The sequence below is a fragment of the Scyliorhinus canicula genome, chromosome 1, assembly GCF_902713615.1.
Source record: "Scyliorhinus canicula chromosome 1, sScyCan1.1, whole genome shotgun sequence".
In the NCBI taxonomy this organism is placed as follows: domain Eukaryota; kingdom Metazoa; phylum Chordata; class Chondrichthyes; order Carcharhiniformes; family Scyliorhinidae; genus Scyliorhinus; species Scyliorhinus canicula.
This window is the reverse complement of record NC_052146.1, coordinates 175,009,117-175,030,566: the sequence shown is the minus strand read 5'-3', so window position 1 is coordinate 175,030,566 and position 21,450 is coordinate 175,009,117. Positions and strand designations below refer to the sequence as shown.

At 43.5% G+C, this 21,450-nt stretch overlaps 2 protein-coding genes across 13 annotated transcripts in view; one reads left to right on the top strand and one right to left on the bottom strand.

Annotated features, from left to right (window-relative positions):
- cep43 (centrosomal protein 43) overlaps positions 1-12,022 on the bottom strand; it is a 117,868-nt gene extending 105,846 nt beyond the window's left edge. For all 12 annotated transcript variants that reach the window (XR_005461361.1, XR_005461367.1, XR_005461372.1 and 9 more), the window contains exon 1: positions 11,695-12,022. Coding sequence is in view for 5 of the 12 variants with exons in the window: in XM_038803063.1 (XP_038658991.1) it covers positions 11,695-11,775 (81 nt within the window). In the remaining 7 variants the exon portion in view is untranslated. The remainder of the gene's footprint in view (positions 1-11,694) is intronic.
- LOC119969468 (maestro heat-like repeat-containing protein family member 1) lies at positions 12,017-19,192 on the top strand. The gene is made up of 2 exons (XM_038803130.1): positions 12,017-12,482; positions 17,972-19,192. Exon 2 carries the CDS (start codon positions 18,056-18,058, stop codon positions 18,941-18,943), a length of 888 nt encoding a protein of 295 aa, XP_038659058.1. The 5' UTR covers positions 12,017-12,482; positions 17,972-18,055; the 3' UTR covers positions 18,944-19,192.
- Positions 19,193-21,450: the final 2,258 nt, after the last annotated feature.

The window sequence follows — 21,450 nt, the reverse complement described above, 5'->3', positions numbered from 1 at the left end:
CCCTCGTGGTAGGAAGTGCTGCAATTATTTTGATATAATTTGCAAAGAGCTGAAAACTAATAAATTCTCAGAGATCGTATATACTGGAGAGCACTGTGGGAGATTAAGGACAAAGTCTACAAGGAGTTGATTGTAATAAAGAGGAAACAATAAACACAAAGGAAGCCCCAAAGGATTGGTAGAAAGTCACCAGGGGTACCCATTTTCAAAAAAGGCAACAAAGCAAACCCAAATAATTAAAGCTTCATTAGGCAATTTGCCTAAATCAACAATCTGGAAAATAATGGAACTGATCATTAGGTTCAAATTGGAGGATTACCCATGTGAATAACCTAGTAATTAGTATTAACACATTTTTGGAGCGGCTGATCCACCTGCTCGACGGGTTTTGAGAGAATTTGAGTCTTTGGAGTTTCTTTACTCCTTATGGTTTGATTTCTGCGTCTCAGGATACTCTGGCAGTCAAATCCCAGCCTGCTACATTCCACAATGTTTTCATAAACCTGACTTGCCTAGAGAATCTTTTTCAGATTATTTCCTGTGGACATTTCACTGGATATTGACTTGTGATTTAACTGTTTTAATAAATTTGTTAAACAATAGAATAAATAGCTACAGTCTTATGTTTTTACAGAATGTACTAAATCTCACAAGCTCAAGTAATGCAAAATAATATGTTCACGACTGCTTCATTAAACTGTGAGAGAAGTTATGCTTCTTGCATCCATTCTTTGTCCCGTCAACTATGCAAGCTACCTGGCATGTTTACCTTTGTCATGGAGACTAACTCCCCAATTTGAACAAGACGTTGAATGACTACATACAAGCAATTTGATTTAAATATACGTTTGTTACATTAAAAGAAAGCTATCAAATTCATGTTAGAACTAATTCCACAAAATATCAGTATTTGAATGACTTAGTTCGTCCTATGTATTTACTTGGCACAGAACAAATGCGTCCAGTTAAGGTAGGGTATAATTTGTATAGGCGAAGTTGGTTTTTAAACCCCTTGCCTACCATAATAAAATTTAAAATTCATGATACCAAACTAAATTCTGTAGATGAAAATGTTTCCTTTTTTTACTGCAATATCTCAAGAGAATATCAAAAAAGTGTAATCTCCAGAAAGTATTGAAATTGACATGAAAGTCTCAATAAAACCTTGGAGGCGGAGGAACCCATGGACAAAAGTCTGCGGTGTGCACTTGTTATTTGTGCATGTTGAGACATAAATGGGGCAACATTTTAGGACAGTGCAGTGCATTATGAGTGCACATTACTGCTATATGGATGCCTAGAACAGTGCACAACTTTTCCCATCGTAGATTTGTGGAACAAGAGAATGACAGATAAAGAGGGAAAGCAAAAAGAGAAATTTACATATATAACTTGTCAGAGAGTTAAAATATCTCAAATGGATTCACAAGATGAATCACCTTTCTGGTAAATATACAAAGACAGGAGTCAATTTTTCACTTTAAATAAATGATCTGTTTATTTTATTTAGTGTCCTGATTGGAGGACAAATATTGGTCATGAACACCATGAGAACTCCTATATCTTCACATTGATGTCAAATCACAGTCTCGTGCCAACACAAGATGACCACCGATACCAGTCTTTCTGGGCATGCATAGAAAACCAATTAATTCGGAGGAGGCACAGTGCTAGCAAAAACCCATATATATCATGGAGTAAAACACCATTTTTAACAGCATGCATCTAAAGAAAAAGCTAGGAATGTGTGTTGTGAATTGGCTGATTCAATCGTTAAATTAACCTATTTTTCACGAGTGTAAGATGTTTGGGATGCGTCGTAGCAAGTCTGCAGACATGACTTAAGTCTAAGGAATGCTAGAGATTAACCTTGTGAAAACAAGTCACTCCCCAAATTTCCTGATGTAACCCCCACAACTTCAGTCACCTCACTGTAACCCCACTCAATGTCTTATATTAACCTCACCAAAGCAGTGTTTTCATCTACAGTCAGTCTGATGCCCAAGTGGAAGGGGAAAATGGTCCCGAGCAAAGCTGTCACCGTTCCCAAACTGATTAATAAGGAGCAAAGAATTGAAAATGTAAACTGCATGAAATGGATGGAGGGAAAGCATGGAGGAGAAGGTGAGGTTTTTTTAACCAATGTCTTTAACAACTGTTTGATGACATCTCTACTCCTGGCTGCTGCCAACTCCATCCCTCGCAATGAAGTCACAGAGTAAAACAGTGCAATTGCGGTGGCAGCCATGTTAAATATCCAATAGCTTTATGTGGAAAGTGACGAAGGCCATCTTCTTTCCTATAATGCACTGCCATTAGAATTACATAGAATGTGTAACTTTAAAAAATGCCACTTTCTCTATGTCTGTTTATTCCCTGGATGAGCCTCTTCCTACTTCTCTTCATCTAATCCTTTTATCACTTCTCCCTCGTTCTTATCTAATTTCCCATAAATGCACCAATGTTACTGCACCTCAATGAGGTAGCCAATTCTGGTAGCAAATTCTACATTCTAAACAATACCTAGATAAAGAGGTTTCTGCTGAATTCTCAAGCAGATTTAATTAATGATTATCTTATAGTTATGGCCCCGAGTTTCCGTCTCCCACACAAGTGGAAACACCTTCACTACATAAATGCCATCAAGGTAATAATCTTAAAGGGGTCTATCAAACTATCCCTCAGCCTTATTTTTACTAGAGAAAAAAGAACGCCAGTTCAATCTTTCTTGATTGCACCCTCTATATAATTATTTAAACCAGAACTGTTTGCAGTACTCACGTGTGGCCAAACCAACGTTCCATACAAGTTTAACATAACTTTTTGAAATGTTTCTTTTATGTATCTGTACTCCCAAATTATTTTGTCCCTTTTCCGCCCAATTTAGTTTTTTCTCCCAAGAAGTGTGTGGCCTCCCTGTTCATTCTAGCAAAATGCACCACCTCAGTTACCCATATTGAAATCATTTTGCCAATTACATGGTCATTCTACAAGTTTATGTATTAGTCCTCCTTAGTATCATCAATACTTTACAATTTGGTGTTGCACAATTCCCACGTCCATGTTTATTTAAATAGTGAACAGCACCAAGCCTTGAAAAACCATTGCCGCCTTTTGCCAGTCTGAGCAACCCCCCATTAATCCTACTCTCTATGTTATGTTTAAAAAAAAACAGCTTGCTACCCATTTTGTTGCTTGGTCCTTAACTGGATTGTAGCAGTTCATCTGCTCTGCAGCTGCTTATCAAAGTCTTTTTGAAAATCTGAATATAGTCAGTACATCTACATTAGCACAACTGTAACTTCTTCAAAGAAATAAATAAGGTTAATCAAACGTCATTTTCCCTTTTGAAATTCACACCAACTATTCAATTGTATGAAGTTCCCTGCTCTTATTCTATCCCCCCCCTTTTTAAATTTAGAATCACATTACAATTACTTGCTTCACTGACAATTCTTTGATGCTATTTCCCGTTGCTAAAGATTTGTTAAAAATATATCCAACAGTACCTTTTAATATTTAATATAGCCAAGTGCAATCCATCTGGTCTAGGAGTTTAATCTTCTACTTTTGGCTAGTTCATCACCTCATTTCTATTTAAAATCTCATTATCTAATGTCTAATGCATCTCTTTGTCTAATGCCATGTTCACCTTGTTAGTTTTGCTGGTGAACACTGAGGCAAAGTAATTATTCAATAATTCTTTCACTGTGAATTTAGCCCTTAGTGCCTATTATCATCATCATGATTTTGCTTTTATTATTTGCATGTAGAATACTTCAATATTTATTTTGATATTCTTTGCTAACTGAATTTTGTATTTACTCTTTGCTTTCCTATTGTTCCTAATCTCTACATTTTGTCATCCTCTCCTTCATTGCCTACGTACTTGGTAAATTTTCCCCATACTGTATCTCTTTAGGGAGAGAGAGCAATTAAACACGTGGCTACAGGGATGGTGCAGGCGGGAGGGATTCAGATTTCTGGATAACTGGGGCTCTTTCTGGGGAAGGTGGGACCTCTATAGACAGGATGGTCTACATCTGAACCTGAGGGGCACCAATATCCTGGGGGGAAGATTTGTTAGTGCTCTTTGGGGGGGTTTAAACTAATTCAGCAGGGGCATGGGAACCTGGATTGTAGTTTTGGGGTACGGGAGATTGAGAGTATAGAGGTCAGGAGCACAGACTTGACTTGGCAGGAGGGTGCCAGTGTTCAGGTAGGTGGTTTGAATGGCACTTCAATGCCAGGAGTATACAAAATAAGGTAGGGGAACTGGCAGCATGGGTTGGTACCTGGGACTTCGATGTTGTGGCCATTTCAGAGACATGTATAGAGCAGGGACAGGAATGGTTGTTGCAGGTTCCGGGGTTTAGATGTTTTAGTAAGCTCAGAGAAGGGGGCAAAAGAGGGGGGAGGTGTGGCGCTGCTAGTCAAGGACAGTATTACGGTGGCGGAAAGGATGCTAGATGGAGACTCTTCTTCCGAGGTAGTATGGGCTGAGGTTAGAAACAGGAAAGGAGAGGTCACCCTGTTCGGAGTTTTCTACAGGCCACCTAATAGTTCCAGGGATGTAGAGGAAAGGATGGCGAAGATGATTCTGGAAAAGAGCGAAAGTAACAGGGTAGTTGTTATGGGAGACTTTAACTTTCCAAATATTGACTGGAAAAGATATAGTTCGAGTACATTAGATGGGTCGTTCTTTGTACAATGTGTGCAGGAGGGTTTCCTGACACAATATGTTGACAGGCCAACAAGAGGTGAGGCCACATTGGATTTGGTTTTGGGTAATGAACCAGGCCAGGTGTTAGATCTGGAGGTAGGTGAGCACTTTGGAAACAGTGACCACAATTCGGTGACCTTTACGTTAGTGATGGAAAGGGATAAGTATACCCCGCAGGGCAAGAGTTATAGCTGGGGGAAGGGCAATTATGATGCCATTAGACATGACTTAGGATGTGTTGGTTGGAGAAGTAGGCTGCAAGGGTTGGGCACACTGGATATGTGGAGCTTGTTCAAGGAACAGCTATTGCATGTTCTTGATAAGTACGTACCAGTCAGGCAGGGAGGAAGGGGTCGAGCGAGGGAACCGTGGTATACCAAAGAAGTGGAATCTCTTGTTAAGAGGAAGAAGGAGGCCTATGTGAAGATGAGGCATGAAGTTTCAGTTGGGGCGCTTGATAGTTACAAGGAAGCGAGGAAGGATCTAAAGAGAGAGCTGAGACGAGCAAGGAGGGGACATGAGAAGTCTTTGGCAGGTAGGATCAAGGAAAACCCAAAAGCTTTCTATAGGTATGTCAGGAATAAAAGAATGACTAGGGTAAGAGTAGGGCCAGTCAAGGACAGTGGTGGGAAGTTGTGTGTGGAGGCTGAGGAGATAAGCGAGATACTAAATGAATACTTTCCGTCAGTATTCACTCAGGAAAAAGATAATGTTGTGGAGGAGAATGCTGAGACCCAGGCTATTAGAATAGATGGCATTGAGGTGCGTAGGGAAGAAGTGTTGGCAATTCTGGACAAGGTGAAAATAGATAAGTCCCCGGGGCCTGATGAGATTTATCCTAGGATTCTCTGGGAAGCCAGGGAAGAGATTGCTGAGCCTTTGGCTTTGATTTTTATGTCATCATTGGCTACAGGAATAGTGCCAGAGGACTGGAGGGTAGCAAATGTGGTCCCTTTGTTCAAGAAGGGGAGTAGAGATAACCCCGGTAACTATAGGCCGGTGAGCCTCACGTCTGTTGTGGGTAAAGTCTTGGAGAGGATTATAAGAGATACAATTTATAATCATCTAGATAGGAATAATATGATTAGGGATAGTCAGCATGGTTTTGTGAAGGGTAGATCATGCCTCACAAACCTTATCGAGTTCTTTGAGAAGGTGACTGAACAGGTAGACAAGGGTAGAGCGGTTGATGTGGTGTATATGGATTTCAGTAAAGCGTTTGATAAGGTTCCACACGGTCGGCTATTGCAGAAAATACGGAGGCTGGGGATTGAGGGTGATTTAGAGATGTGGATCAGAAATTGGCTAGTTGAAAGAAGACAGAGGGTGGTCGTTGATGGCAAATGTTCAGAATGGAGTTCAGTTACGAGTGGCGTACCACAAGGATCTGTTCTGGGGCCGTTGCGGTTTGTCATTTTTATAAATGACCTAGAGGAGGGCACAGAAGGTTGGGTGAGTAAATTTGCAGACGACACTAAAGTCGGTTGAGTTGTAGACAGTGTGGTAGACGAGGATGTTGCAGGTTACAGAGGGACATAGGCATAGACATACCCTGGGCAGCAGGGTAGCATGGTGGTTAGCATAAATGCTTCACAGCTCCAGGGTCCCAGGTTCGATTCCCGGCTGGGTCACTGTCTGTGTGGAGTCTGCACGTCCTCCCCCTGTGTGCGTGGGTTTCCTCCGGGTGCTCCGGTTTCCTCCCACAGTCCAAAGATGTGCGGGTTAGGTGGATTGGCCATGCTAAATTGCCCGTAGTGTCCTAATAAAAAAGTAAGGTTAAGGGGGGGGGGGGTTGTTGGGTTGTGGGTATAGGGTGGATACGTGGGTTTGAGTAGGGTGATCATGGCTCGGCACAACATTGAGGGCTGAAGGGCCTGTTCTGTGCTGTACTGTTCTATGTTCTATAGATAAGCTGCAGAGCTGGGCTGAGAGGTGGCAAATGGAGTTTAATGTAGAGAAATGTGAGGTGATTCACTTTGGAAAGAAAAACAGGAATGCGGAATATTTGGCTAATGGTAAAATTATTGGCAGTGTGGATGAGCAGAGGGATCTCGGTGTCCATGTACATAGATCCCTGAAAGTTGCCACCCAGGTTGATAGGGTTGTGAAGAAGGCCTATGGTGTGTTGGCCTTTATTGGTAGAGGGATTGAGTTCCGGAGCCATGAGGTCATGTTGCAGCTGTACAAAACTCTGGTACGGCCGCATTTGGAGTATTGCGTACAGTTCTGGTCGCCTCATTATAGGAAGGACGTGGAAGCTTTGGAACGGGTGCAGAGGAGATTTACCACGATGTTGCCTGGTATGGAGGGAAAATCTTATGAGGAAAGGCTGATGGACTTGAGGTTGTTCTCGTTAGAGAGAAGGTTAAGAGGTGACTTAATAGAGGCATACAAAATGATCAGAGGGTTAGATAGGGTGGACAGTGAGAACCTTCTCCCGCGGATGGTGGTGGCTAGCAGGAGGGGACATAGCCTTAAATTGAGGGGTAATAGATATAGGACAGAGGTCAGAGGTAGGTTTTTTACGCAAAGAGTGGTGAGGCCGTGGAATGCCCTACCTGCAACAGTAGTGAACTCGCCAACATTGAGGGCATTTAAAAGTTTATTGGATAAGCATATGGATGATAATGGCATAGTGTAGGTTAGATGGCCTTTAGTTTTTGACTTCCCATGTTGGTGCAACATCGTGGGCCGAAGGGCCTGTACTGCGCTGTATCGTTCTATGTTCTTTCTTCATTCATTATTGGTTCGGTTTTTGTTCTCGAAAAAGACGATTATATTCTCTTGAACTCCATTCATCACCTTTTCAATATTCTTTTTGCAGTTGCGCTTCCCTACTTCATTCTTATTCCCACAAAATTATTTTTTGCCCTCTAATCTATTACTTTCATCTTTGCTTACTTATATATCTCTCAATCTTTATCTTAAACCTTATTATGGTGTGAATTATACGGGACACGCTTGGGCATAAAAATGGGTGATGGACCCATAAATTTGGGCACCATGCCATTGGAAGCATGTCTGCCACGTGCCTGCCTGCGCCACAATTCTACATGCGGCAAGGTCGTCATCAGGTTGGTTGCCAGGTCGTAACCGAATTAAGACCCTTACAAATGGTCAATTAATACCCAATTAAGGTCCTCATTCAGTGCCACCTGAATTAAACCAGTGGCGAGAGAATTCCACAACAGGTTTCCTCACAGCAGCCCCCCCCCCCCGCCCCCCGAATCTTTAGCCAGTGCGTTTGGGTGCAGTGTGCAAGGATCACAGAGCCCCATATACTTCAGCCCATTGTTACTGCTTAGACGTTTACATATCTGATCTATGGTTCATTTTTCATTAATAGGCACGGCAGTTTGGTTTCCTTTGTACTGTGTAAGAAAGGAGTACTGAACTACTGCAAAACATCATTCCTTTTCCCACCCTTTAACATTTGATTATTATTTTGAAGTTTTTTTAAAAAAAAACTTATTTTATAGATTTGCTTACATATTTCTACCTCCAATTCCTCTTCACTATTAGGTCAGATCTTATTCCACTCCAAATGGGTCCAGTTTCTAAATGTCCCTTTTTCCTGCTGTTGTGTTACTTTATCTCTTAATTACATCAGCTATCCTTTTCTTACATTATACCATGCAATATTTAACTGCCAGTTCTGATCTTTGTGATTCATCATGATTCAGTTTCAGGAAAACTTTTTTCACCCAGTGGGTGGTTGGATTCTAGACCTCACTGCCTGTAAGGGTGATAGAGGCGGGAACCCTCTTAACTTTTAAGAAGCATTCAGACCAGCACTTGAAATACCATAGCATATAAAAAAATGGGATTAAAATAGATAGGCGTTTGATGGCTAGCACAGACACGATGGGCTGAAGGGTCTCTTTCTGCGCTGTAGAGCACTATGATCCTATGACAGTTATCCAGACTACATCAGGCTCCTCACTGTGCATTATTGCTTCCAGTTCCCATGCATATAACTGTACAGGCAATTTATTCATCATTCCACTCACTTTTTAAACTGTAATTTTATATCTGTTCCCTGGCCAGTTATGTTATTATTATTTCTTACCTTTGTTTGATCTTCTTCATTCATTTTTTAAAAAATCATTAAGCTTTTTATATTTTTTACCAGATCTAACTATTTAAAATTTTATCCATAGCTCTATATATCCTTTCTACTAAAATGCCAGTTCAGGTTGCTATCCCAGTGGTACAGCCCCTGCCTGTGCCACTACATGTGCTAATATCCCATGAAATGGAACCCCACCAACATTCCAGTCATGCAATCACCTTCTTGACTGTCTATCTCTATGTCTATTAGTACATGGTAGGAAATGCAGATAGTCACCTCTGCCTACGATCAGAGATAATTGCAGTCAATTTTCAACAATGAATATAGAACATAGAACATAGAACAGTACAGCACAGAACAGGCCCTTCGGCCCTCAATGTTGTGCCGAGCCATGATCACCCTACTCAAACCCACGTATCCACCCTATACCCGTAACCCAACAACCTCCCCCTTAACCTTACTTTTATTAGGACACTACGGGCAATTTAGCATGGCCAATCCACCTAACCCGCACATCTTTGGACTGTGGGAGGAAACCGGAGCACCCGGAGGAAACCCACGCACACAGGGGGAGGACGTGCAGACTCCACACAGACAGTGACCCAGCCGGGAATCGAACCTGGGACCCTGGAGCTATGAAGCATTTATGCTAACCACCATGCTACCCTGCTGCCCAATTGGTGGGACTGTTGTCCCAGGAAAACAGTCCTCCCCTCTAAGCTATCCTCAGAACTGAACCTGACCGCAGGCAGCAAGCGAAGAGGTACCTAGCGAGTGTCTAATTTTAATATGTTTACTTTTTCTTACAAAGCTAACTTTGTCAGTATACAATTTTCAACATGACGTCTGACCACACACAACTCAGCTAGTCAAGATGGCTCAGGACACGTGCAACAAAAAAAAAATCAGCTAATTAAATTGTACAGTATTCAGAGAATTCAGGACATGACCCAAACTAATTTAGTATTGTTTCAATAAGGCTATTTGCTGAGTCTGAAACAATGCTGCAGCACAGCTGACGGCTGCCCGATCAATTGAAGATGACTCTGGTGAATGTACATATTCACCAATTGAGTTGGCATTTGATCAATTTGCATGCAAGTTGAAAACTGCTGGAATGTGCGGTATAGATTGAAGACCTTACTACTCATGCATATCTACAAAGCATTGTTTTAAATGCCACAGTTCCTCCCTCAGCAATGGCTCCAGCTTATTAAGTGGACCCAAACATCTGTGTTTGGATTCACGCACAACTACAGAAAAATCAGTTCTGATGGAAGGGGTGTTATCTGACCTGCTGTGTATTTTCAGTTTTTACATCAACATTCAAAGTTGCCTTTTAAGTAAAAGAAGAATGTCAGGTGCTGAGGTGGTGGCAGCTGAAGCATGAAAATTTACAGCGATATCAGGCAAACTTTCTGCTCCTTCCATGGTTCTTTTACATCCGAGTCAACGTGGGCAGCACGGTAGCACAAGTAGCTAGCACTGTGGCTTCACAGCTCCAGGGTCCCAGGTTTGATTCCCCACTGGGACACTGTCCGTGCGGAGTCTGCACGTTCTCCCCGTGTCTGCGTGGGTTTCCTCCGGGTGCTCCGGTTCCTCCCACAGTCCAAAGGCGTGCGGGTTAGGTGGATTGGCCATGCTAAATTGCCCTTAGTGTCCAAAAAGGTTAGGATGGGTTATGGGATAGGAAGTGAGGGTTTAAGTGGGTCTGTGCAGACTTGATGGGCCGAATGGCCTCCTTCACCACTGTATGTTCTATGTTTAAGACAGACCAGGCATCAGTATAATATCTCATTTACAAAATAACACCTTGGACAATGCAGCACTCCCTCCATATTGCATTAGGATGTCAACTGGATGTACGCATGTACTGAAAATATAATGTACAGTACACTAAAAGCAGCGATAATTTCTGCACAAATGCCAGTCAGTTTTTGTGTGAAAGACATGGGGCTGAATTCTCCGTACCTGAGACACTGGTGCAGTATTCTTGGACTTCCACGACAGCAAAACTGGCACTGTACCTGGACTGAGTCAGCAACTGTGGAGGGGCTAGCATAGGAGCCACGTGGAACACAATTGTAATGAGAAACAGTGCGCGGTTTGCCGGGTCCGTGATTGACACTCGGAAACTGACAAGCTGCAACCGCATATACACATTATACTCCCCAAACACACTCATCTTAGCCAACAAGGGTAGCACTGTTGCAGCACCAGGGTCCCAGGTTTGATTTCCGGCTTGGGTCAAGGTCTGTGCAGAGTCTGCACGTTCTCCGTGTCTGCTTGGGTTTCCTCCGGGTGCTCCGGTTTCCTCCCACAAGTCCCAAAAGATGTGCTGATAGGTGAATTGGATATTCTGAATTCTCCCTCTGTATACCTGAACAGGTGTCAGAATGTGGCGACTAGGGGCTTTTCACGAGATTTACTCGCCACCTCGCGCCCGACATGACTGTTAGATCGGGGCCATCAACTCTATTTCTTTCTCCACAGATGCCGCTGGACCCACTGAGTTTATCCAGCAGTTTCTGTTTTAATTATGGTTCTTGGTAAGGTTTCCTTTTGTAGTTTTCCATTAGGGAAACTTAGGAAGGGTGCACAGGGAGTGCAGTTGATGCAGTGCAATTTGTTTTAGAGTGAGAACTGGGGGACTTACATGGAATGTACTGAATGAGAGAGCGGGTTGTTGCTTATTGATCGGGCGGGGGGGTCTGAAATGATGATACAGCTCAACGTGCCACAACCAAGAAAACAACCTGACGAGCTATCCACAGGCTCCATGTTCGTCCATTAAACTAATCATCGAGACAGACAAACTTCACCGGCGTCTTGGGCCTCTGCACACCGGCGGTTCCGCAACAGGCCTGCGGCCTGCTCGGCGGGCTGGATGGCGCATTACCTTGATCTTGTTGAGGACGCCGCTGTTCTCCAGAGTCTGTACCAGCAAGTCCCGCAGCTCCGTGTCCTCCTCCGCCGACATCTTACCAAGACAACCGACCAAGCTGCGCTAGTGCTCCATTCGCGATCGCTCTTTAACAGCGACTCTTTTTTTAAAAACCCTTCTCTCAAAAAATAAATAATTTATCGAGTCGGGCGCAACGTTTTCTTAATCGGCGGGGCGCGCGCGCGCCAAATAAAAAGGTTGCTAACGTTTCAAGCGGTTTGACGAAATGTGAGGCGCGAATGGAGCGCTAGCGGTAACTGTCTGCCAGGCGGAGCGCGCGAGCGGAGGCGGCGGTCCGGCATTCTTCTCGCTCACGATCACCCCATTGTGACGGAGCAGAGGAGGCCGTTTGGCCCATCTTCTCCTTACTCCGGCAGGTGGTTACAATTCCAATGGTCACCTCATGGCCCCTCCCTGGCATGCCTGGATTGAACCTGCCTCCGTCACACTTCCAGGCAAAGGGTTCAGAACCCCAAACGCTGACTTTGTGAACAAAGTTATTTCTCACGTCCCATTTGCCTCTCCTGGAAATCACTAACTAAACTCTTGTTCTTGATCCGTTTGTGAAGGGGAATGATACCCTACCCCCCCCCCCCCCCCCCCCCATATCTACACTGTCCAGTAACCCTCATGATTTTGAACATTTCTATCAAATCTCTTCTTAGCCTTCTGTCCCAGGAAAACAGTCCTCCCCTCTAAGCTATCCTCAGAACTGAACCTGACCGCAGGCAGCAAGCGAAGAGGTACCTAGCGAGTGTCTAATTTTAAATGTGCTGTTATCATTGTATTTAGTCCTATTCATACCATTTATTATCAAATTAATTGTAATTTGTTTTGACAACAACATGTCCTTTTGCAAAGTACCACAATCGAATTTCACATCTATCCAATCATTTTGGCAACAAAAATAACATTCTAATTGTCATTCCTCCAGTATGATTCAGGAACTATACGTACCATGTGAATATGTACAGAAGTACCCAGAGAACCATTCTTTGATCTCCCTTTCTTAATTATCTTTTTCCCTATATTTGCTGGTCATATTGGACTTGTTTCTCTCTTCTTAGATGCTGTCAGATGTTGCTTGTTATGCTCTCTCCTTAATTTGTTCTGTTTTAATTATGCTAGCTCAAGAGTCGCCAGGTATCCTTTCGATACCGCCACAAGGTTCAAAACCGAATACTGCTCAAAGACTCAGTACACCAGTTAGTAAGTTCAAAATCAATGCACATTTATTTACACACACACAATCAGTTATACTCATGCACAAACTCTACTCACTAAACTATCACTACTACTAAAAGCCTATACTTAGCTTCGGGTGCCCACTCAGTCAGAGGAACAATGGCCGTTGTCCAGTTCTGAGGCTGCTGGCATCAAACTTGTATGGAATAGTAGCTAGGAGCACCTATCTCGTAGCGGGCGTTGACTTTAGACTTATTTGTCTTGTGCTTGGCGGGTCTCTCGTCGCTGAGAGCCAAGGCCAAGATGATGATGATAAAGAAGAGGACGATCTGCCTTGGGGGCTCCTTTTTATACACCAAAGGGGCTTCGCACCCTTTTGGCCGGTCCTTGAACTTGGCCCCAATTAATTGGACCATGTCCTAATCATCTGTATTGATTTTCTCCAATAAAGAGGTGGTTGCTTGATCGCTGGGTGGGCCCTAGGTGACCGTTGTTTTAGTCTCCACTAGCGCCGGGGAGTCTGCTCTGGTATTGTTTGCTTAAATGTTTCTCTTTTGTCCCCGGAGATAGCTCATTACTATGCTAATGGCTTGTAGTATCGATTTTGTCTGGGAGCTGCAAACTCCAATCCACAGGCAAACCTTGCACCTGCTTGTTTTCTTAGCATTGTCCAATTTTCCCTTTACTCTTTGCAAATGTCCATTTTGAAATCGGGACGTGGCCACCCCAGGTGGCTACACAGACCTCTTGAGTTTTTCTAGCACTTACTATTTTTGTTTTAGATATCAAACATCCGCAGCATTTTAATTTTATTTCATTTTCCATACCTTTATTTAAAATATTTATTCTGCATACCCTCTGAGTTCACCTTGTTCACAATACCCATCTCCTGTATATGTGAGCATTCCCATGACACTGCTGACCACACAATTTCTCCTTCTGGTTCCCATGTTAGCTGATATTGTCAACATGTATTTTCAAGTGATGTTCCTCTCTCAATCTGCCACTCTTTCCAAAAAAAAAGCCCCACTTTTCTTAAATTGCCACCCCATCTCCAACCTCCATTTCCTAAGTCCTTGGATGTAAGTTGCGTAATAAACCTGTACCTATGTTTCTTGGAATGCTCATGTTTGAATCCATCCAGCATTCGGCCTCTGCCACAGTACCAAAACAACTATTATCAAAGTCACAAATTACATCCTATGTGTAAGATATTAATTGTAAAACTGTTTTTTAGGGTTTGCAATTGGTTTATAACATCTATGGGTTTTATTTTAACTTTTTAAAATAATTCCATTTGAAATTCCGTTTCTGACACAATGGGAAGTCAAGATTATTGGGGGCGCGAAGGTGTGTGAGTAACTGCACTGAATGGATTTATGGCTTTAAGTTGGCTGAGGGTCTTCAGTATATCATCTACATACTGTAATAGTGTACTACCCTTTGGTAATTCTATTTGTTCCAGGGCTTCATTCATTACTCGGTGGAAAATAGCAGGGCTGTTATGGAACTCCTGTGGGTAGTCGGTCCATGTGTATTGTTTATCTCCTACTGTGAACACAAATTTTTCTTGAGATTCTGGGTCCAGGAGGAGGGACCAAAAAACATTAGCTATGTTTCATACTGTAAAGATTTTGTGCTCAGGTGACAGTCCATTTAGGATTGCCGAGGGGCTTGCTCCAATGGGGTGCAATCTAGGCACAACTTTATTAAGGGCAGTGTAGTCTATAGTGAGTCTATAGCTTCCGTCTGGTTTACTCACTGGCCAGGTAGGGGAGTTGGTGGTGCTCGTGGTTTCCCTCATGATTCCCTTTTCCAATCAATTAAAATTTCATATTCTTTCATTAAGTCATTCTCCATTATTGTTCCCTCATTATTTTTACATACATAAAATCGCATTGGTATATACAAGTTATTTATTTTCACCAGTGTGGTCTTGCTTAGATAGGTGGGTGTTTTACTTCCTCCTACCCGGTTATATCAATCATTCTATTGGAGGTAGGCAGGGGGAGATCAGTAATAGATATAGATGCACCAGTGTCCACCAGCATTTCACATTGCCGGCCCCCTACCAGTGCAGACACATAAATTCTCCCCTCCTTCTTGCTCTTAAAAATGGGGGCCGCAGACTGTCAGTCTACTTCCTCCTCGGTCTCTCGTTCCCTGCCTTCTGCTGCGGACACAAGTGGTGGCTGGGGTTTTCCATGTTTATCCCAACATGTGGCTTGTGTGTGCTCGTCTTTGTTGCAATAATTGCAACGGCCCCTTCCATTCCCAGATTTGTTTCCTTTCCTTGGGGCCCGACATTCCTTTGCAAAATGTCCCTTTCTGCCACAGTTGTAACACATCAGCTTTGGCTCTGTCGCACCTCCACTTCCATAAGTGCTAATGTTTTCTTGTTTTATTTTTATTTGGCATTTCTCTTCTCTGCCGGGTATTCCACACGCCCACTCTACTAGTTCATCATACCCTCGGAGTGCAACTACTCCCATTTATGAGATGATCTGGTGGTTACTTGAGAGCCCGTCTTTAAAGGCTTGGATAAAGGCATGATCAGCAAGTGCTGGGTCTTCTATTCCTGAACATTCTTCGTAGACCCGGAACAATCGTTCTCCATATTCAGAGGCTCCCTTTCCCTTTTGTTGCTTAGTTGTGGTAATCCTACTCTAATTAATTGGTGTGTTTCCCAGGGATGTTTGTACTACTGTACTGTTTTAAATGGGGCGAAGTCCACCTGTTGGGCGTCCACTTCGGTGAGGAGGGCTAATGCCTGCGCCCAGACTCCAGTTTGGAAGTCATTTGTGTTGCCTGGACCGTTAACCAGTCTCCATTTATCCTGAAGGCATGCGGCTCTGACTAATTGGTGAATGTCCTGCAAATGTAATTGATGTCCTATCCATGAGGTGTCTAATTCCGCCCAAAATTTGGCATTTGCACTTCGTGGTTGTAATTTGCCCAAAGAGTCCAATATTTGCTGTCTTTCCCCGGGGGTGAAGGGTTTATAAGTTCCCCTCAGTTGTGCCTCAGTTCCTGTCCCGGTTACCGGGGCCATATTACATTCTTCCGTATCCCCCTGAGGTGGGGGGGGGGGGGGGGGGGGGCAGTTGCCTCCTGTTGTGTTGTCTCATAGGGTGGAAGGAGACCCCAATAATTCTCCTCTAATAGTTGCTTCCTTTTTTTCTAATTCCTTTACCCTAGATTCTAATTTCTTTATCTTATCTTTGTCCTTAGACTATTTTTTGGTCGAGGCTGTTACCTGTCCAATTAGTCCAGCCAATTGGTGTACAAACAATACTCCTACTTTCTTTGTTTTATCTTTCTTTTCACCATCTATCCATTTCCTTTGTTGTTCCAATGTCTGAGAGACATCCCAGTCATCTTTCTGCATCTTTTTAATTAGTGTCTGTCGGTCATATACTTATTTATCAGTGAACCTGCCGGTCCCCTATTCACTTCCTCTCCTGGCATTTCGGTGACTATTTTTACGCTCACGATTATCCCAGAGACTCTAGATCGTGTTTTACCCACCGGTTTTTAGAGCGCTCTTTCCTTTACACCCAGGCCACGTCTTTCTCTCAGTGGTCGTCATTACCTGAGTCCGACAAGTTCTTGAATGATCAGTTCCCCCTTACCGCTTGCAAATTGTTGAAAGGAAAAGTTTACTTACAATTCCATAATTTTCTTCCAACCTTTGACTGCTCACACACACTTTCTCACAGATGCCTGAGTCTTCCTCCCAAGTGCTCGGTCTCCAGTCCCTACACCCACTTCAGGGTCCTGACCTTCGCGTGAGAGGATTTCCTCCCTTAACAACCGGTCTAAGGCTGCGTGTTAGGGACGAGAACTTCCTTGTCCTGAGGCCAACTCAGGCAGTTACCATTCTCTCAGTCACTCAACCTTCCGTGAATTGACTCAACTCTTTACCAATGTTCAGTTATTCTGTCCTGGTTTTCCAGAGGGGTGGCCAACCACCTCAGGCCGGGGGGGGGGGGGGGGGGGGCAGAAACCTGCGACTACGCCAATTGAAGTGGTTAATAACCTGTCCACACCAAAGAGTTGAGTCAAGTCCATTTATTGGGAAAAGCTTTTGGGAGATGAGCTGGCACTCTGCAGTGCTCGCAGTCACCTTCTCAATTTCACAGCGGCAGTTAGCCTTTTTTATACATGTTCCTCATTAGCTTGAAGGGGTTACATACATGACCAATTAGGTCCCCCTAGCAACAATTAGCTTCCAATCACATTCCTCTGAAAACATCCGCTAACTGATGTCCACAACTCCTTGTTTTCAGTTCTAAGAACAGCAGGTGTCCCAACAGTAAACGGTTAGTTTGTTGCACTTTTGTATCAGACTTTGCAGAATCGTCCAATCACATTATTGCAAGCTGCACCAGCTCTTTGCAGAATCCCAATTACATTATTGCAAGCATAATTAAAACAGAGAGACCCTGAATTTTAACTTCTCCATGTATAATTTTTACCTTAACACCAACCAAGATTTCTCTTTCACAAATCCCTACTGTGGCTGCCAAATCATATTATGACACTTTAAGTTCTTTGTTACCAAGACCCTCATGTATTCCAACATGTTTGCCCATGATCTGAAACTTCAACATGCTGCTAAAAATGCCTGTCCTATACTCCCATGCCAACATTGTTTTGTCAAAGCACTTTGAGTGACTATGGTGAAGTGGATACTTTATTAACAATGAAAGCTCTTCAGACAAATGTTACTGCTAAAAACTGGAAATGTTGCAGTGTCTCAAATGGCCTGTATTTCAATTGTGGCATTTTAAACCTCAGCTCCACCTTAAGTGGTCACCAACAGTTGGCAGGACTTAAATGGGCGCAGGTTCAGAGTTACATCACATTTGAGGGGTCAGGTACGTGGCATCACAATGGGAACCATGACGACACAGTTAAGTGATGCAATCAACTGTGGATATATAAAACCACAACGAAAGGCACATTTGTGTTCATGCAGTAAACTTCATTACGAGGATCCTGTGTGAAAAGAGACATAAAATGAAACTTCTCCGTTTATTTTCAGCTGCTCTTGAGGAATTGGTTGTGAACACTGAGGAGAGATCACAAATATACAAGATTGAAGAGGGGATCGTTTCAGTCGAAGACCATGAGTCGACAGGCAGCTCTGTCTACCATCTTGGAGCTGGTAAAATCTCACTCCATGAGCAGAAGTATGCCTCAGAAGATCATGGGGACATTGCTTGGAGGACTGCTTCCGCGCTGCGCAGACCGCTCTCTTGCTGTTCAACAGACTGCCTTGGACACCATTTACAGACTGCTTACCATCCAGCTTTCTGATCAAGGTTTAAGTCTGGAACAGCAAGAGGAGGCAATCGGGGTTCTGAAAACTCGACATCATGAAACACTGAACTCCGATTCGCAATGTCTGCAGGTGGCGGGAGTAGTTTCCAAGTCTGTGCCCCATGATCAGCTGGACACCCTGTTGCTCATGGCCTTCGACAACTTGGCTGATCAACATCAGAGTTGTGCCAATATGGCTGCACAGGTGGTAGAGACAATCTTGACAAATCATCATCAAGAACTTCAGGACAAGGTATCAGAGATGATTGATGTGCTGGGGGTTCATTTTCTGTTCATTCCATACCAGGAGGTCAAACGGCGAGTTTTGCGAATTATAACAATTTTGACCTCACACAGCTCAACAGCAGCTGTGAGCCACCAGCTCACCTGCCACATCCCTGGGGAGGAGTTCAAGGATGTGAGGAGAGCAGCGTGTGAGGACACAGACTGTGCAGTGAGTACCCTAAAGCATCTGGTCAACTCACTTCAGAGAAAATCCTGTCCTATCAGTGGGAACATGTATTCGACTATTACTTCACTGGTTGCCATCGTTGGAGTGTACGATATTATAACTCAGCCCGAGATGGAAGTGGTGAGTACATTGTTCCCACTGATATTCAAAGGCCTTCTTATATCTCTAACCAGTTATGTAAATTTCTCTCTTGATCCATCAGAAGAGAGGTTTCACAGCTGAGTTTGATTCACTGACAAGCAGGCTTTTGAATGAAAATTGTGTGAGGTCACTAAAGGCTCTGTTTGATCAGCCAGGTCAAAGTGACATCTGTGGAGAGATGATGGAAAATGGAGGATGGCACGAGATGGTAGGGGTTACTTTTGATAAGGGCGTTGTTCTGCTGGCCAGTGCAATGACAGCACATACAAGCTGTTATCTGGGTCACATTGTTCACCAACTAGCTCGCCAAATCTTTGGGCTCCAAGACAATCAGGCAGTTCCAATCATCTTTTTTGGAGAACTCAAAAGCTCCGTATCTTTCAGTGCTGGGTCTCAGAGACACTGTGATCAACATCTTGGTGAGATACCTGTGGTATTACTCCTCACCTGTTACCCAGTTTCTCTGTGTCAAAGCACTGGGAAATCTGAATTTTGGAGAGCGACGACGGTCTTGGAGTGTGACAGATACTTTGGTGGGCTTGTTGGGGATGAAAGGTGACCCCGTCTTAACACTTGGGGTGTTGTCATGCCTGCAAAAGAACATTATTGAAGCCCCAGCAGAGACAATACAGCCCTTTTTAGATGCAATCCTCACCAGGATTCAGCCGCTCTTTGGGGCAGAGTGCGAGCAAGTCCAGGCGGCAGCTTTCAGAATGTTGGGGGTTTTGACCAAGTTTGTGGGCTCCAGTAACTTACAGCAGCAGATCCATGCCAACCTGGTGTGTATGTTGCTGCACTTGGGTGGCAAGAGTGAGGAGGTCATCAACTCTTGTGCTTTTACACTCTGCACGAGCTTCTCACTCATTGGATCTGCAAAGGCTTGCTCCCTACTTGAAAAGTATGCAGAGGAGCCGAGCTGGACTTACCTCGATTTTCTGAGGCGCGTATCACGCCAACTTGTTCATGACTTTCCCAGCATGATGAATTTATATGCCATGCAGTGTGCCTCATTTTACAACCATGCCCATCTCCGTGATCATGCACTGGCCTTGTCAGCCTTCCTCGTGAAGCGTACAGACTTCTTTGGACTCGCCCGATGCTTCTCCTGGTGGAAAGGAATTATTACAAATTGCTGCTGTCCGGCACCAAATGAACCCTCAGTACAACAGCCTGTGATACTGTCCTGAACCTGATTGTTAATACAACTGATTGCAGCCAAATCTACATCTTGGGAACAACTGATATCAGCCAGATCCTCTCTTGGTAAGATCTGATCTAAGCCAGATCCTCCTCTTTATAACATCTGATCACAGCCATCTCCTCAACTTTGGGACAACTGAGCTCCACAATATTGTTGTTTTTGTAACAACTGATCACAATCACATTCTCAGCTTCGAAGAACTGACCTCAGCGAAATACTCATCATTGTAACAACTGACCTCGGCCAAATCATCATCCTGAAAACAACGATCTTGGCCAAATCATCATCGTGAAAGCAACTGATCTTGGCTAAATCATCATGATTGTAACAACTGACACCGGCCAAATCATCATCTTGATAACTGACCTGATGATGAAATCATCTTGAAAACAACTGATCTTGCCAAATCATCATCTTGAAAACAATTGATCTCGGCCAAATCATCATCCTGAAAACAACTGACCTCGGCCAAATCATCATCTTGAAAATAACTGATCTTGCCAAATCATCATCTTGAAAACAACTGACCTCGGCAAAATCATCATCTGGAAAACAACTGATCTCGGCCAAATCATCGTCGTGAAAACAACTGATTTCGATCAAATCATCACCTTGAAAACAACTGATCTTAGCCAAATCATCATCTTGAAATCAACTGATTTCAGCCAAATTATCATCTTGAAAGCAACAGATCTTGGCTGAATCATCACCGTGAAAACAACTGATCTCGGCCAAATCATCATATTTATAACAACTGATCTTGGCCAAATCATCATCTTGAAAACAAGTGATCTCAGCCAGACCATCATATTTATACCAACTGATCACAGAAAGATCCTCATCATTGTAACTGGCTCTTCTCCGAAAGAAATTTGTATATTTTGTAAATATTGTTGTTTAAATAATCTGAAATATTCCACTTTATTATAAATTACATTTATTGGATTTCCAAATGATGCTGGTCCGCCTGATGTGTAGACAAACAAGTTAGGGGCCTCACGGTAGCATGGTGGTTAGCATCAATGCTTCACAGCTCCAGGGTCCCAGGTTCGATTCCCGGCTGGGTCACTGTGGAGTCTGCACGTCCTCCCCGTGTGTGCGTGGGTTTCCTCTGGGTGCTCCGGTTTCCTCCCACAGTCCAAAGATGTGCAGGTTAGGTGGATTGGCCATGCTAAATTGCCCGTAGTGGCCTAATAAAAGTAAGGTTAAAAGGGGGGGGTTGTTGGGTTACGGGTATAGGGTGGATACGTGGGTTTGAGTAGGGTGATCATGGCTCGGCACAACATTGAGGGCCGAAGGGCCTGTTCTGTGCTGTACTGTTCTATGTTCTATGTTAGGTGGATTGGCCATGCTAAATTGCCCGTAGTGTAAGGTTAATGGGGGGATT